The sequence below is a fragment of the Bacillus rossius genome, chromosome 12 (assembly GCF_032445375.1).
Source record: "Bacillus rossius redtenbacheri isolate Brsri chromosome 12, Brsri_v3, whole genome shotgun sequence".
NCBI lineage: Eukaryota > Metazoa > Arthropoda > Insecta > Phasmatodea > Bacillidae > Bacillus > Bacillus rossius.
The window spans coordinates 655,198-670,662 of NC_086339.1; the positions used below are offsets into that span (position 1 = coordinate 655,198).

Below are 15,465 nucleotides of genomic sequence, written 5' to 3' on the forward strand. Positions count from 1 at the left end.
AGTATTTTGTCAGAACTTGTCATTAGTAATAATATTAGGAATTTTAAGCAGCCTTCAGCCTTTTGTAAACATAGTAATTTCCGAATAACGGAACTTGGGAAACTTTGGCGCGAGAGAACAGCCGAGCCCTTCCCTCGCGCCAGGGTCACACGCCAGTTGAGAGCAGCTCGCGGGCCGGGGCGGACATGCGTTCCACGGGGAGTCATCACCCTTTGTTCACCGACCGAGCACTTCTGGTAAATATAGTCATTTAAAACATCAATCTTTTCTCTTACAATTAAACTCCCCGTGTGTCCCCGGTCCTTTTCCGGTGTAGGGACTAACCCAGCCGCTCATTAATAAACTCCCGCACCAGTGGTTACGCGGGGCAGTTCAACGTACGGCACGGGCCGACTCCTGCCACCGCAGAACTTTAACTAAAGGCCGTGTGCACTGGCACTGGTCACAACGACACTTCGCTTGTGAACCTAATTTAGCCTACGGACCGCGGCCCACGCAAGTGGCCCGGCCCACAATGTAGAGACGATTTACGGGATTGGCCGACAAACAATCAAGCTCCCCCCCCCCCCCACCCTCGACTGACGTGAGGGCTTAATAAGTAAACACACGTAGAGGCACGCAGGTGTCCCTCTTAGATAACGTGTGGAGTGTAATCGACTAATCGTGTACATAAGAGCACCACAGTGTGCAGTTTCTTCAAGTGTAATAGTGTAACCAAAACTTCTACATGTTCCGACGCCTCACTGGCAGTCATGTACCGCCGAGTAGATCTCGCGCCCAATGTAATGAACCAGTGTAAATCGTGAACAATAAAACGTCCACCCCGCACCTCCCGTGCGCGACGTGCGACCCGTAAAACAACCAGAACAGTGTATGTAAATTAACATAAGCAACCCTACCTAATTAGGAACCAAATTTCATCACCACCGACGGTTCTAGCGGGCCACGTTGGGGCAACGAACCCACGACCATCACACGGTTAGACACCGAGCTAACCTGGCGCCCCCCCGGAACAGAAATCTCTAAAAAAGCCAGCCACCCCGCTAGGATTTGCGCCCGACATCGAACACGAGACCGCAGCTGACGGCAGGGTGAACGGAGTTGTTGCTTCCCCTCATGTAAACCTCACGCCTCGCAATGGTTGGTTACTAGTAATTGGATTGACTTGAGATAAGTCTTTGTAGCCATTATCTAGAGTCAAGGACACAGGATATGTCAATATAATACAAATTTTATTATATTATGTAATGTCAAGAGTACGTGACTTGACACAAATAAAAATGAAGTTGAATATGCCCTGATGATTAATGCAGAGATAATGGTGGGATTGTGAAGTTATAGACTGCAAAGAGAAAACAAAATCTCTATCAATAGACACAACTACTATTATAATGAAGAAAAAAAATATTAAAAATTATGATTTGTGTGTGTGTGTGTGCGTGTGCGTATGTATATATATATATATATATATATATATATATATATATATATATATATATATATATATATATATATATATATATGCATATACATACACACACACACACACACACATATATATATATATATATATATATATATATATGATAATGAAAGGCATCGAATAAGAATGAAAATAACCTTATGGCCATTGTGTACAGCCTTAGGCCACCACAAATTAATAACAATAATAAAAAAAATTGTTTCCTTGTTTACAAAGAAAGTCAATAAACAAAGAAGCCAGCAACCAGCAAGCCAAGTTGTAGCAAGCGCTGTTTTTGGTGAATATAGAAATGTCTCCTACGGCAGCTAAAAGTCAGGAATTTAGAAACCTAGTGTCGTCAGAAAATTCCCAACCATTTCGTAGAGCTTTAGTGGTGGTTGAGAAAAAATTGAAATTTTTAGAGCAAAAGAAGGTAAATCAGAGTTATATTGTTAAACGTGTGTAGTGTTTAGTGCAAGGTGTTTGACGCAAGTTAAATGATTAAATGCTCTTAATGAATAGTTTGTGTTCAGCTAAACGTATGTACTAGGTGGTCCTTGATTCAAACGTGACAAGATCTACTAACATTATTTTTAATATGAATTTGACGGTAGCAAAAGTTTATTTTAGAGACACAAATCTATTGACTGCAATGACCGCCCGGACACAAATAAACTTATAAGCATTTCACAAGTACAACACATTGCACATAACATAGTAACTGTTCCATGGGGAAAAAAAAATATTGAAAATGAATTTTATTTACTTACTGACATATTTTTCAATAATTCTGTAAGAGGGCGTTGTGATTCTTCAAATAACGTAGGCCTACCGTTTTAAAGAGTGGCAATTGTTGAAATGAAGTTAGGTTAGCTATATTTAATGTACAGTAAAATAGTTTGGAACATTTAGTCAGGTTAGCAATAACTGTATTCAATATGGTTAACCCTGCCCACAGTCCACACATATTTTATAGTATTTCTATTGTAGCTAACCTAACTAACCACACACATGATTAACAGTATTTTTTTGACCCAACCTAACCTTACCAATTGTCCTTACTATTGTACATTATTAGTATATACGAACTTAACAAACCATTCATTGTGAGAATGATTGATGAGTTTAGTTACAATAAAATACTTTTATAATAGTGTAGATGGTTGGTTAGTTAAAAGTATCTGTGAAATAGTTGAACAGTTTGAAACAACTGAGATTACAGCCTTCCTCATACAATACAATAATAAAGTTTTGTTATAAATTTTGGTAATATTTTAGGTTAGATGTAAATTTTTTTTTAAAGTTATTGTAAATGTATTTCACCGGGTTTATTGTTTTTATTTTTAAAATAATTCATAAATTTATTTTTCAAGTATTTTTTTTTTTTTTTGCTGGCTTCTTTGTGTGGGAAGGCATGCTGACGTGATTTTCCTTCGTCATTTCCACGACAGAGGCTTTGTTTCACACGCTAGGCGCGTGAGTCACGATCACGGGAGTGTGAGAAAGAGACAAAATCGCTGCGTCGAGGGAACAGAAGTAAGCATTTCGTGGAAGCCTCTGTTACCATGTGCCATGATTGGCTGAGAATTACGTCAGTGAGCCCAGGACACTGCCCGCACATAGAAGGAAGGCTGTAAATACAGTCATTGTCCGAGTGGTCGTTGTTCGGGCGCCGGGCCGAGCAGGCCTTGGCCGGGCGATGACTCAGTGTATAATTTTTTTTTGTACAGTTAGTTTTTTTGACGTGACTTCTAATAAATTGATTAATGCTGGCTGCACGCACGAAAAAGTGCCCCGTTATGCACATTGTCCTGTTACGCTGTGTCCCATTACACACATTGCCCCATTACGCTGTGTCCCGTTACGCATATTGTACGCTTGTGCTGCATCTATCTCTCTTCCACTTGATTGGAACAACCATCGATTTGCCTTTTTCGAGGCACATGAAACTTGAAACACTCCCATTCGTTTCCTACTTTTCCTATCATTTTCCTATCCTTAACAGAATAACACAGATTGGAAGAAGTTAAATAGCAAACATGAATAAAAGTTATAGTTAAAATAATCTGTTCGTTAAAGTAATAAACATTTTTGAATTAATGAGTGCAAATAAAAGTAAATTTATCAATTAAATTGTAGATTTCATTTCACTCCTTGTTTGTATCCATACGAAATGGTGATAATTCAACATGGAACTTTGTGTATAAATGTGTTCTTCCTGCGTGACCTGCCACCTGTAAGTCGCACTCACCGCCTGATTGGAGCTGGCCGGCGGTGGCGGGTGGAGACAAGCTGGTCAGGAGTGCTGTGTGTCGGCCAGGCGAGGATCGAGGCGTACGCGGAGGCCCAGCGCGGCGGCCGGCAGCTGACGGGCGGCCAGGAGTCGGCGCTGGCCCGGCTGGGGCAGGTGACGCGCATGCTGGGGGACTTGCGCGAGGTGCACGGGCAGCTGTGCAGCATCGCGCAGGCCTCGCACGCCCCCGAGCTGCCAGGGAGCTCGCGCGGCCCCGACGGGACGCAGCAGGACCTGGCCAAGATCAGGGACGTGCTCATGATCCAGGTGCGTGGCTGCACACCAGAACAATCCTAGTGACCATAGATATACCCATGTTCCAGGGCGACCCTTAACTTAAACTGTTAGATTTTCATGCCCGAAATATAGATCAACCTGGCACCCCCCTCCCCCCCATGTAAGTTCCAGAGTGTCTGCCAAGAGTATATATAAAAGCAGCGATGCCAGCCTCTGCAAGAGTTTGGCGCGTAGAGCGGAGCAGTAGAGAGTGTGATACTGGCGATGCCTGCGAGAAGGCCTGGCGGGCCGATCAGGTGCGACGAGCGATAGTTGGGGACTGTACTGCGGCGCGGACAGAAAGAGCGAGCCACTTGTCGAGCCAAGCTCCAGTGGACAGTGTTAATGTTTCAATGACCAGTTGAAGGCTAATTATTGTTGTGGACAGAGATCTTGAGTGCATTAATTTAAATTTATGGTATAGACATTGGTAATAACTGAACCAATTAATTGGGCTATACCTAGGGATAGGAAAAATTCACGGGTAAAATGACCTGCAGGATGAACTCCATAGTTCTACGTACACTCGGTCAAATGCCACCCACCCATTGGCTGCCGTCTTGTGAGACGTCCCAACGTAGCAGCCTGTGATTCGATAAAGCTTTAGTCGGGCGTTTCTAATTGGCCCAGAGTCATCCAGGTGAGTTGTGAGCCAATAGCAGAGGCAGCACTGAGGTGTAACTATTTATATTTTAGCCTGTCGCGAAATGAACCCGCGAATTTTTCCTATCCCTAGCTATACCTTACGTATCCAGTTTTTTCCTTACATTATACTCGTAACAATGCTTCATTTAAAAATTGTTTAAAATAATTATGTAAACAGTATTTTAGTTGTTAGTAAGATCAATGATGAAGCCATTATTTGTTAATGAATTCATTTATTTTCAATGCAAAATATAATTTTGCAGTTAGGTTTTTTTAGAATAACAAGCTGTTTTTTAAAAGCTTCATTTTTGGTGAATAAATTATGTTGAATAATGCATAATTTTTCAGTATGTGCTCCAAAACATGCGCCAAGACAAGGTTCGTGAGGACTTCCTGACGGGCCAGAATGGTGCGATATGCCTCACTGAGAGTGATCTTGAGTGCTTGGATGAGTTCTACGTGGAGATTTCCCTCATGAATGACACGGAAGACGACGTGCCGTCTTTTCAGGTATGAGAGCACTGTCATCACATTTACACTCGAGTTTAGATGCACCTTTTTTATTCAACCTTTTTCAGGTTGAAGGGCATCTCAAATTCATAGACATTATGTTTTCAGAGGACCTGAGGTCCATAAGAAGAGATCAGCTTAGAATCAATGGCCTCTGAGATTACAGTAAATATAGTATTTAGTGTTTGGATATTGGCAGTTCTGTATATGTATGTGAGAAGTGCACAATAACAATAAGGATACATCCCAGTGAATAATTCAAAAGGTACTAAGTAAAGCCTACTTTATCATCGATGTATGGCGAGGCAGGCTCATCTTTCAACAAGACTCAAGCCACAGACGGTAGCCAAGTTTGTGATGCGTAAGACTCTTCATTATATATTTAGTACAAGCCTTTCCTAAAACACTTCTGTATACTGCAGATTTGTGTTTACCAGTGAAAAAGTCTTTAGTACTATTAGCAACAACTGTTAACATAATGCCCACATTATTTCTGACACGCTCGTGTGTGGGAAAAAGAGGGAGAGATAATCTTGTGTTTATTATGGATGCGGGAAACAGATGAGCATTATTTATTCCATCCTGTACCTTTTCTCCTTTGTGTTTGGTTTTTTAGTGTGTCGCAGTGTCACTGAAACTAAAACTTTGAGGATGAGACAGCTAGAAGTCTACAAGGAAAAAAGACACGAGAGTGATGCTGTAGCCATGAAGTTAATGTTCAGAGTTCAATTAAAAGAGGAATATACAAATAATGTAATATTGAAAAGTTCTGTAGGACTCTAGTACTTGCAGTAGACAAATCTAAACTATGTTAGTTTGATTTTAAAACTGTATACAGCCTATGTTATGTGAGTATTATCTTTCTACCTCTACCTGGGCTAGCAACAGGGAATGATGGAAAGGACAGGAAGAAAGCTTTTTTTTTTTTCAAAGATCGACCATCTCTTATTTTTACTTTTCACATGGGGTACAGATATGTAGTATGTACTCAGTGACAGCTAAAAGGAAAATTAAAAGACGTGTGACAGATACATACCACACTTTACTTAAATTAAAGTGTAAATACATTTTTTTTTGTGAGACCGGATGTGTTAACTTTCCGACAAAACCCACAGCCTGTAAGACAGAAGTAAGTTACCTTCCCCAACGGCCTTGTCTCACTAACTGCACATTTTACTCGGAGGCTAATATATATTATTTAAAATACTTTTTCGTCATGAAGTTGTTTTTGAATGCTCTCATTTTGACATTTCAGGACCAGTTGCAGCAGAGTGCCGAACATTTGCTGGCTCTCGTGAATGGCAAAGCGAAGGAAATAAACGGAACAACATATGCCAAGCTGAAGGAACTGATTGTAGCCATACAGACCTGCGGCTATTTTGACTATATTGTGGAGGAACTCGCTACACACCCAGTAAGTCTGTTCATCACAGCAGGAACAATAAATGTTTCATGCTCCTCAGTACTGAATGCAGTTTCTTTGCATCGTACCTAACAAGTGTGGGCCCACTTATTACTCCTGTGGTAGTACTTGCTCTGGTTCGTAATGCAATGCTAGTGCAGTGATAGTATTCTTGTTAACTTTGACGATTTCTATATGTGCTCTAATTACGTGTTTATATACGCAAAGGAACTGTACTGTAATCATACTTTAGCATCATAAAAAAAATTTAAGTCAATAATTTGTATATTTTTTGTTTGTAGCAGTTAATAATTTTTGACTGGTCAAATATAGGTTTGTTGCTTGTACAACTCGCTTAAAAATATATTTAAAACCTAAATGTGTTTATACACACAATATGATGATCCAAGGTTCAAGATTATTTTTAAAGGAAGCTGTCAATGTGCATGTTTAACTATGTATATTATATTGAACTCCTGATATCTTCAATATCTATTACTGGATAGCTGCATACAAATTACTATATTCACTCAAAAATAAGTTGACCCTGAATGTAATATGACTCCCACTTATGCAAGTCAATGTTCCAACAAAAATTATTAACTAACTTTTTTCCTTTCTTCGCTTAGTAGAAGTCACTGCGCAGAATAATAATAAAAAAAATCTAAATTTTTTATTTTTGTGCTCAATCCTTTGTGAGAATTAAAAATGTTTAACTAATTATTAATATCATTAGTAATGTTTCTATTCAATATAAATAATTGTAATTATGTAATTTAAAGCTATTTTTTCAACATTATAAAAACCCTCTCATTTCAAGATCCCCAATTTCTTGGGTGGTCTTTCAATGAAAAAAACTTGTCTTATTTTCGGGTAAATACAGTAGGAAAAAAAAAAACATTTAAGGCTTATTTAAAATGGTGATTACGTGTTTAGGTTGTCATAAAAGGTGCAACATTTGGGAACCGTAGCTATGACACAACTAAACTATAACTTTGAAACAATAATGTTGCTAGTAGATAATCTTGCTTCAGCAACGAGGTAGATGAATTCAGGGCTAGTTGCGAGAGTAGTGGAGGAAATGTAGCATGCTGCATGCAGCTGCAAAGGTTTAAATGTTTAACAAGTTGTCAGGTAAGGGGAAACATAATGAGAAGTTGCTCGTGTTAGAGCCTACAGTTTTCTGTCTCTCTCAGGGGTCTTAGTAAACATGATAAATTGATAATCATTTCATATTTAACTTTTCACTCTCATTTCATGATTTGGTTTTGCTGTCCTATCGTGCAAAACCTTTAATGTCCTAAACACCTCGGCTCACTCATCTAACAGTGGGACTTCTACAGGCTGTAAGACAGCTTTTTCTACACATCAGATAAAATTACAGTTTAAAATCAAAATAGCTACTGGGGGAAATCACATCAGTAATCAGAATGAAAATGGGGTGAGGTAGGATTTGGTGGGACTGCCGGCTACTTCTACAAATCAAACTTAAGCCTGAGTTTCAACCTGTAGCCGTGCCTGCCTATCGCTTCGATGCATGAACCTCGTTACCATTGTCGAAGTAAGTGAGGCTGAAAAAGGGCAGTGGGGGACTAGGTAAAGATTCGCGCTGCAACTCTGCGCTCAGGATGTTCGACCGAGATGTGCTCTCGGTGGCCACTGCTGCCTGCCGCTGACTGACGGAGAACTAAGAGTGCAGCGGGCGGTTGGCTCGTCTGATCAAGGGAGCCCATATAAACTGTACACTCCAAGTTTTATCACACAGCAATATATTTTTTAAATGTTTGGCAAGCATTCAACGTGTAATCCTGTCTGCAGAGTTAAAGCATACAACCTCGTGGTAGCCACAGAGTAAGGATCAAAAATATCCCTGATTTATCCAAGGTTTCCCTAACAAAGAATCAAAGGAATTCGTGTTGCTTTTGAATTAAAATAGTTACCATTTTAATGAAATGTCCCAACAAAAATATTAAAGTTCATTTGTTTTAAAGCAAAAAATTGTAAAAACTAAATCACAAGACCAAAGACTATTCATGTTAAGCATATGTAATGTTTGTTTACACTTGTATAATATTTTTTTTTAATGTAATGGTAGCTATTACACTCATTATCCCAATTATTTTGTCCACATCCAGTTGCTTGAAAACATGGGACTGTCTTTGTAGCAACAGAATTATTACAGTTCTGAATGGGCATTATTTAGCTAACACACTCCAATTGGTGTTGGTGTTGGTATGTGTGTTCTGATGACCTTGTTGTGTGCGAGATATAAGACCTAAATCATCCAATTTCCCTCGTTTGTGTTCAAAAATATATTTACAATTTCCTTTTATGCCACCCTCGGAAATATGCTCCAGAACTGTGCGAGAGTCTTTTCTCTGTTTCACAGATTTTCCAGAACACCTTGAAGGAAGAGACATTGGTTGTAGAGGAATTTGAAGTGGCGAATGGCGACATTGAGGCAGATGATTACTCCATACAAGACCAAGGGACATTTGTTCAAGGTGAGCACATTGATTGTGTCACTGACCACGGGAGGACTAGCGAAAGATTGGTCGACACATCTAAACATGACCATCATCCACTGTGTCTAGCTGTCGAGAACTGCCGTAGTTACGGCCATTCCATTTAATTGCAGGTCAGCTTTTCAGTAATAAAAATTTGAAAATAAAATTTTCATCTTTATATATGATGTGAGGCCACACTTGTGCAATCTTTAAATTTTTGGGTGCATTACATAATTTACATTACACACATTTTATTTGTTAAGGATTTATGTACCTGCCAATAGTTACAGTTAACTACAAGCTATCAAATAACAGTTGGCACTACTTTATGTGCACAGCCATAGCAGAAACTGCCTCTGTGCTACGTAATGTGAAAATCTACCTTGACATATTTGTTTCACTTATTTCGCAGTGAGGCAGATGTTCTTTTAATGCAGAGAAAAATACAAGAACATCATGATAAGCTTTAATTTAGCAGTGGTAGCTTTAACTGGGGAAGGTTAGTTAAAGCTGCAGAAAGATAATTTTACATGTGTGAAAAATTTAGAGCATGACTTATATAACTATTTTAATAAAAAAAATGAATAATGGCACTTTTTCATGATTCAATTAAAAAGGGGGTTGTCTGTAAAGTCGGTTTACGGACAATAATTTTACGTGATAAGGTGATAACGTAATATCAAATTTTTTAAATTGCTGCTTATAAAAAGCCCGCCTTAACCTGTTTGATATTATAGAAGAGTTTCTCGCACGGTGGTTGGCCGGTTCATGCACGCTCAGCTTAGGCGGAACGTGACAATGAGTCATGCTTTTTCGTGCGTGCAGCCGGCGTTCATCGATTTATAAGACATCCGTCAAAATGAAAAGTTGCAGTTGAAAGAATAAAGTGTTGCATTATAACCACATTATGACTATTTACTTTCAAGTTTTGACTCTGGTCAGGAGAGGGGTTGTGGATGTATAACGTTGACCGATGGGCATGCGGACCCAGCTGAGACGGTGCTACAGTGTGAGGGCTGGGCCCGATCCCTCCCCAGTACCTGACCATGAAACATCATCTGCTCTCAGCGTCGGGCACGCTACTTACAAGCGATGGCAGTTTTTCGCTGATGGGCTCTAGTCGGCCCGGACACTCTAGTCTCTCGACGGTACTCGCGTGGCCTCTCGCTCGAAAGTAGATGGTCGGTATTCTGGCAAGATGATTTTTATTTCCCGTAACCGTTATACATAATTATTAAAGTAAAACATTGAAAAGAAATTTACTGCTGGCACACATTTTGTTTAAGCGTGGTCCCCCTGGACTGAAAAAGCAGTTTGCCAATGATGTCAAAAATTCACAAGCAAAAATTAAAAAAAAAATAATCAAGTGAAACAGCGATGTCCTACTCCGGCTGATGATCCATCAAGACCGGGCAGTGGTCACGGTGTCACAGCCGCACAGAAGTGTCCCATATACCGTTAGGTCTTGCTGTGGCCGAAACAGCATAAATCCTTCTATGTTTTGCTAATTAAATTACAAATCATGGATTACATGCAGAGTTTCGTGTTTGGTCTTTAAGTTCAAAACCAAACCGGTCAAACGAGGGTGTGTTCTGCTCCATCCTTGTCATACTGACCTGAAAAAAACATGGACACTTGAGGCATGGAATAAAAAGTAAAAAATTACTGTAAATATTGAGCATTCCATTAAATAAATATAGTGGGTCCATGGCACAGGCGCTACATATGCGGAGTGAGTCGCTGCCGCGGGGGGCTTGCCACAGTGTCGAGGCAGACGGCTGGCCTGGTCAGCGTCAACTCTCCGAAACTCACATCCAACAACACACGTTTGTTTCATTATCTGAAGTCATCATACGCAGCTTGAATTTCACAGCAATGGCATTTTGTTTTTACCTGTGTTAGAGTTGATGTTTCTTGTATTTATGGCAATATACGTATATGAAAATTGAATCTGCGTATCATATTTTTTTCATAATTAGTTGAATTTATGGTTTTCACAGTATGATTTTATTGTATAATAACCTAAAAGTTCGTTGTAAGAAAATAATCTTTCTTTTAAAATTTGGCCATGAAAATAATTAGCACCAATTTTTGGTTTTTACTTCGTATTTTTACAATTCTAGTTCAGATCAATATTTATGATGTGTGATCAGTAAGTTATTGATTCACGGAAACGAGTATTATGTTTTCTGTTCATTAGCAGAGGTTTTCAGTTTTCATTACTTACTTTTTATTGTAATTTGTTTTGTTTTTCCTAGATTTTATACTTAAAAATGCTCTTTTTCAGCTACCATATAAAAAAAATGGTCTAAAAATATAAATTGAACTTGAACTGTGTATCTGTGTGCATGCAACAATAGTTTGTTCATGTTGCAGGGATTCCTTCCAGCTACGGCTGTGTTAACGGAGCAGAAACATCTATGGCCCTTTCCACGCACTCTAGTGATGACTTGTTCACGTGCTCCAATTGCCCGGCAAAATTCTCCAAAAGATTCCTCCTGAGGCGGCACATGCGGTCCCACTCCAGCAAGAGGTCGGAATGCTGCACCGTCTGCAACACGACGTTTTCCGGGGCCAAACACCTCGAGAGTCACATGCTTGACCACGCTTCGGAAAGACCCTTTGTTTGTGCCAAGTGCAACGTCGGCTACAGACGGAAAGATCATCTCAAAAGACACATAATGACCCACGGCAATAAGAAAGCGTTTCCTTGCTCCATGTGCAAAGCCAGGTTCACCAGACAGAAAGCTCTACAAAGCCACATGCGAAAGCACTCGGATAGAAAATTCTGCTGTTCAGTTTGTGATGGTAAGTTTTTCGAAGATGACGACCTCAAGAAACACATGCTCTGCCATACTCCCAAGAAAACTTTTCCATGTTCAGTGTGTTCCATGGAGTTTGCTGACAACATGACCCTCAAGAAACATGTGCCGGAACATTCCAGTACCACGTTCTCCTGTCCGGCTTGTCGGGCCAAGTTCTCGTTGAAGTCGCAGCTGAGCGAACACATACTCTCGCATTTGTAACGTGCGTGCACATGCGGGGTGCAGTTCTTTGTCGTGTGTACTCGTCAATAAATTATTTTCCATTTGTGGGGCTTTTTTGTTTTCAGATGTTTGTAAAAATAATTTACCAGCCTCCCTGAACAGACACAGGTGTGTGAAGATGGTCCTGCATTTTAAAATAGGATATATGGTTTCAAACATTGTGGTGTGAATCAAGGTGCCAAACATAGGTGCAAGGTGGATTTATTTATTTTCATGCCAAAGTTAATATTTTAAAAAGTTTTTTTAATAAAATTTCCTCAGTTGCTTTTGTCATAAGTGAACTTAATTATTATAATGTTTGGAGAAGAACTTGACATCCCAGCCTTACTTCGCTGTTGTCACAAGGTGATGTGAAGGACTGTGGTTTGTTTTATTGGGAACGCAGAACCACGAACAAATACTGTCTATTGTAGCCGTTACTATCATGGTTCAATTGACTTCTGGAAAATTTTTACTTAGGTTTTCGTTTTATGGTATATATAATTACTTTACTGCCTCTAATTTTTTAATTACGTACTTAATGATTTATCATTTATCGTAAGCTCTTTTTCTCTACAACCCGCTGTTTGAGATATGGCGTAAAATATAGACATTTTTGTAGGTGTCCAGGAACCTTAACTTTCCGACTTTGTTTTCTAATAGTTGTTCTGCTATTACAAGTGTAACTGTAGTTACAAAAACATTTTTTGTCAATGTTAGTTTTTGTAGTAGAGAGGTTTCATTGTAGATGCATGCATCCATAAATAAATAATACAATACATACAATATAATGGCTTAAAATACATAATATTTCCAACACGTAAAAACAAAATAGGTAAAGCACTTAAAATCAAAATATTTGGAACAGGGCCGTGCGGATGCTGATGTTAAAATAAACTTAACAAATAATATATATACATATATATTTTTTTAATATAATTACAAGTTACTTATTAACTAAAAAAGAAATTCAATATTTACTCAAGATATACAGCCAATAAAATTTAATGAAACTTACTTGTAAATTAATAAAATTGTATAAATACAATTATGCTTAAAATGATACACACACATTAAAAATGGTTCAGATTGACTACACCTATGACATTCTCATTTTCCTCAATACAGTTTGGTTTGGCAAGTGATTTTTGTAATATAAAGTGAACATTAAATTCATTCAATCGATAAGTATGTACAAAGAAAATTTAACAATAATATTATACATTTGTAATGCAGAACAAACATAAATAATTTTATTGTTTACAGCACGTTATAGTACATCACAATACATTATTGAGCATTTACAAGGCATTTCAATCTTATATGAATTGTTTTAATAAACTATAAGGAAACTTATTTTTTATGTGATAACTGATTGTTTATCCTGAGAAAATCAAAGAGTAAAAAATTTATGTTTTCACTGTAAAATTAAATAAACTTAAATTTGTTTTTGTTAAACTTGTGTTGAATCTTATTAACTATTGTGGGCAGCTTAAAAGATTGATTGTCACGCCAATATCTCAAGGATTATTAGACTTTTAGTGCTTCAACATTTATACACGGAAATACTTTTGCTTGAGACAAGAAAATTGAACAATATATATTTTGCTTTTTATTTTATTGTTTTTACTTTTTATTTACTTAGACAATTGTTTGATGAGTTTATTAAAACAAGCCATATATGCACATATATACATATCTAAATGTTATTTAATACATGAAACACACACATCAAGTATGTAAGACAAACTTACAGTAACACATGTGCACACTGGCATTAAATATAGACTGCTTAAACATGATTCCTGTGGCTTTTATGTGTGAGGCTGTCAGATGATAGTAGAGGGGGGGGGGGGGGATAAATTATTACAGTGCACTTAGTATTACAATTGTTGCAAAATACTATTTTGCTGTAATTTTCATGTTCTGTTTGCTTTGTTTTTTTTCCTTCCTTTAAATCCTGGAAATCTAGATCATTATTGCTTAAGTTGTGATTTTTCCAAAATACTTATCTGATTCAAGAAGATAACTTTTTTGAAATATATTTTCTGATAGGTTTTATTTTGCCAGGGTACAATCACATAACATTCTGTACAGTTTGGAAGCATCCTTCCCAAATGTTACAAAAGGCACAATAAAGAGCACATTATGAAAGTTACCGCACGTAATCCAACCACTATTGATAAGGAGTGGTGCCACAGACTCCCGCGAGGGGTGCCGTAGCTTCACTGCTCCGTCCCCTTACATAATTATAAATTAAATTGTAAACCTTTATTCTTTATCCTAAGCATTTTGTGGCATAGCAGATCGGCCGGGAGGGTTGTGTTTAATAAATGTTACATTTAATTTTGCATAAAATAAAGAAAGTACCAGACATTTACCGAGTCGGGCCGAAGCTAGACTTTGTTTAAATTACTATATGTTTTAATCATTCTAGCCGCAAGAAAGCACACAATAATTATTGTAGGAGTGTTTAGTGTGTCTAGTTTTTAATAACCCTACGCACGCAATCATAAAAACGTAACGGCAGTTTGGTTCGGCGCGAGAGATGCCATGTGGCCCGTCCAGAGCGTTCGCTCGCCCCAGTCCTTCGTCATCACCGGCTAAGGTCAGACACACCAGCACCCCGGGGACTTCACCACTTGTATTCACTGATAAGTCTTTAAATCTTTTTACGTTTCTCCTTGGGGCTACTCTTGGCTGGCGGGCTGTTTAAATAATTATTCTTATCATTCTCCAAGAGTATTTAATCACCCTTACGTAATTATTGTGTGGCCACGTATGTGGACCACATCGCAACATAAACTGATTCGTGCCTCGGGCTTTTTAACTGTTTAAAGGACGATGTACACGAGAGCAACTTCTTAATAAACCTAGACGTGTGATGCCATATGTAGGCATGTAACAACCATAAATAAATAAACAAATAAATATTACAAATTGAAGGACATGTGTTTTTTTGGAATTCTAATTGCTCAAGAATAATTTTAATAACTCATATTATAATTTATAATACTTTATATTATTATGCTTATAAATTTGTAATTAATAGCCACTTTTTGAAGTTATACAGTGTTTTCTCGCATAATCGTCACACATTTTATTCTAAAATCTAGTTTGAAAAGTAGGGGTGCGACGATTATGCGTAAAAAAAAATTTTGTTAGGTAAAGTTATTCATAAAAACAAAACCCGTTCATGGAAAGAACGTTTATTTTAAAAAAGGTGGAGTATACAAGAGCACACCAAACAATTTATATTAATAATTCATTAAAAAAAAAACCTTTCTTGAACTTTAAATAGAAAAACCAAACTGTAACGGGAACGCAAGCCACTTAAATCTGCG

General features: G+C 38.1%; 1 protein-coding gene across 1 annotated transcript; it reads left to right on the plus strand.

Moving 5' to 3' along the window:
- The first annotated feature begins 1,693 nt into the window (after positions 1 to 1,693).
- On the plus strand, positions 1,694 to 12,186 carry LOC134537313 (zinc finger protein 391-like). Its single transcript, XM_063377611.1, has 6 exons — positions 1,694 to 1,895; positions 3,783 to 4,022; positions 5,025 to 5,186; positions 6,442 to 6,600; positions 8,978 to 9,092; positions 11,472 to 12,186. Exons 1-6 carry the CDS (start codon positions 1,773 to 1,775, stop codon positions 12,119 to 12,121), a joined length of 1,449 nt encoding a protein of 482 aa, XP_063233681.1. The 5' UTR covers positions 1,694 to 1,772; the 3' UTR covers positions 12,122 to 12,186.
- Positions 12,187 to 15,465: the final 3,279 nt, after the last annotated feature.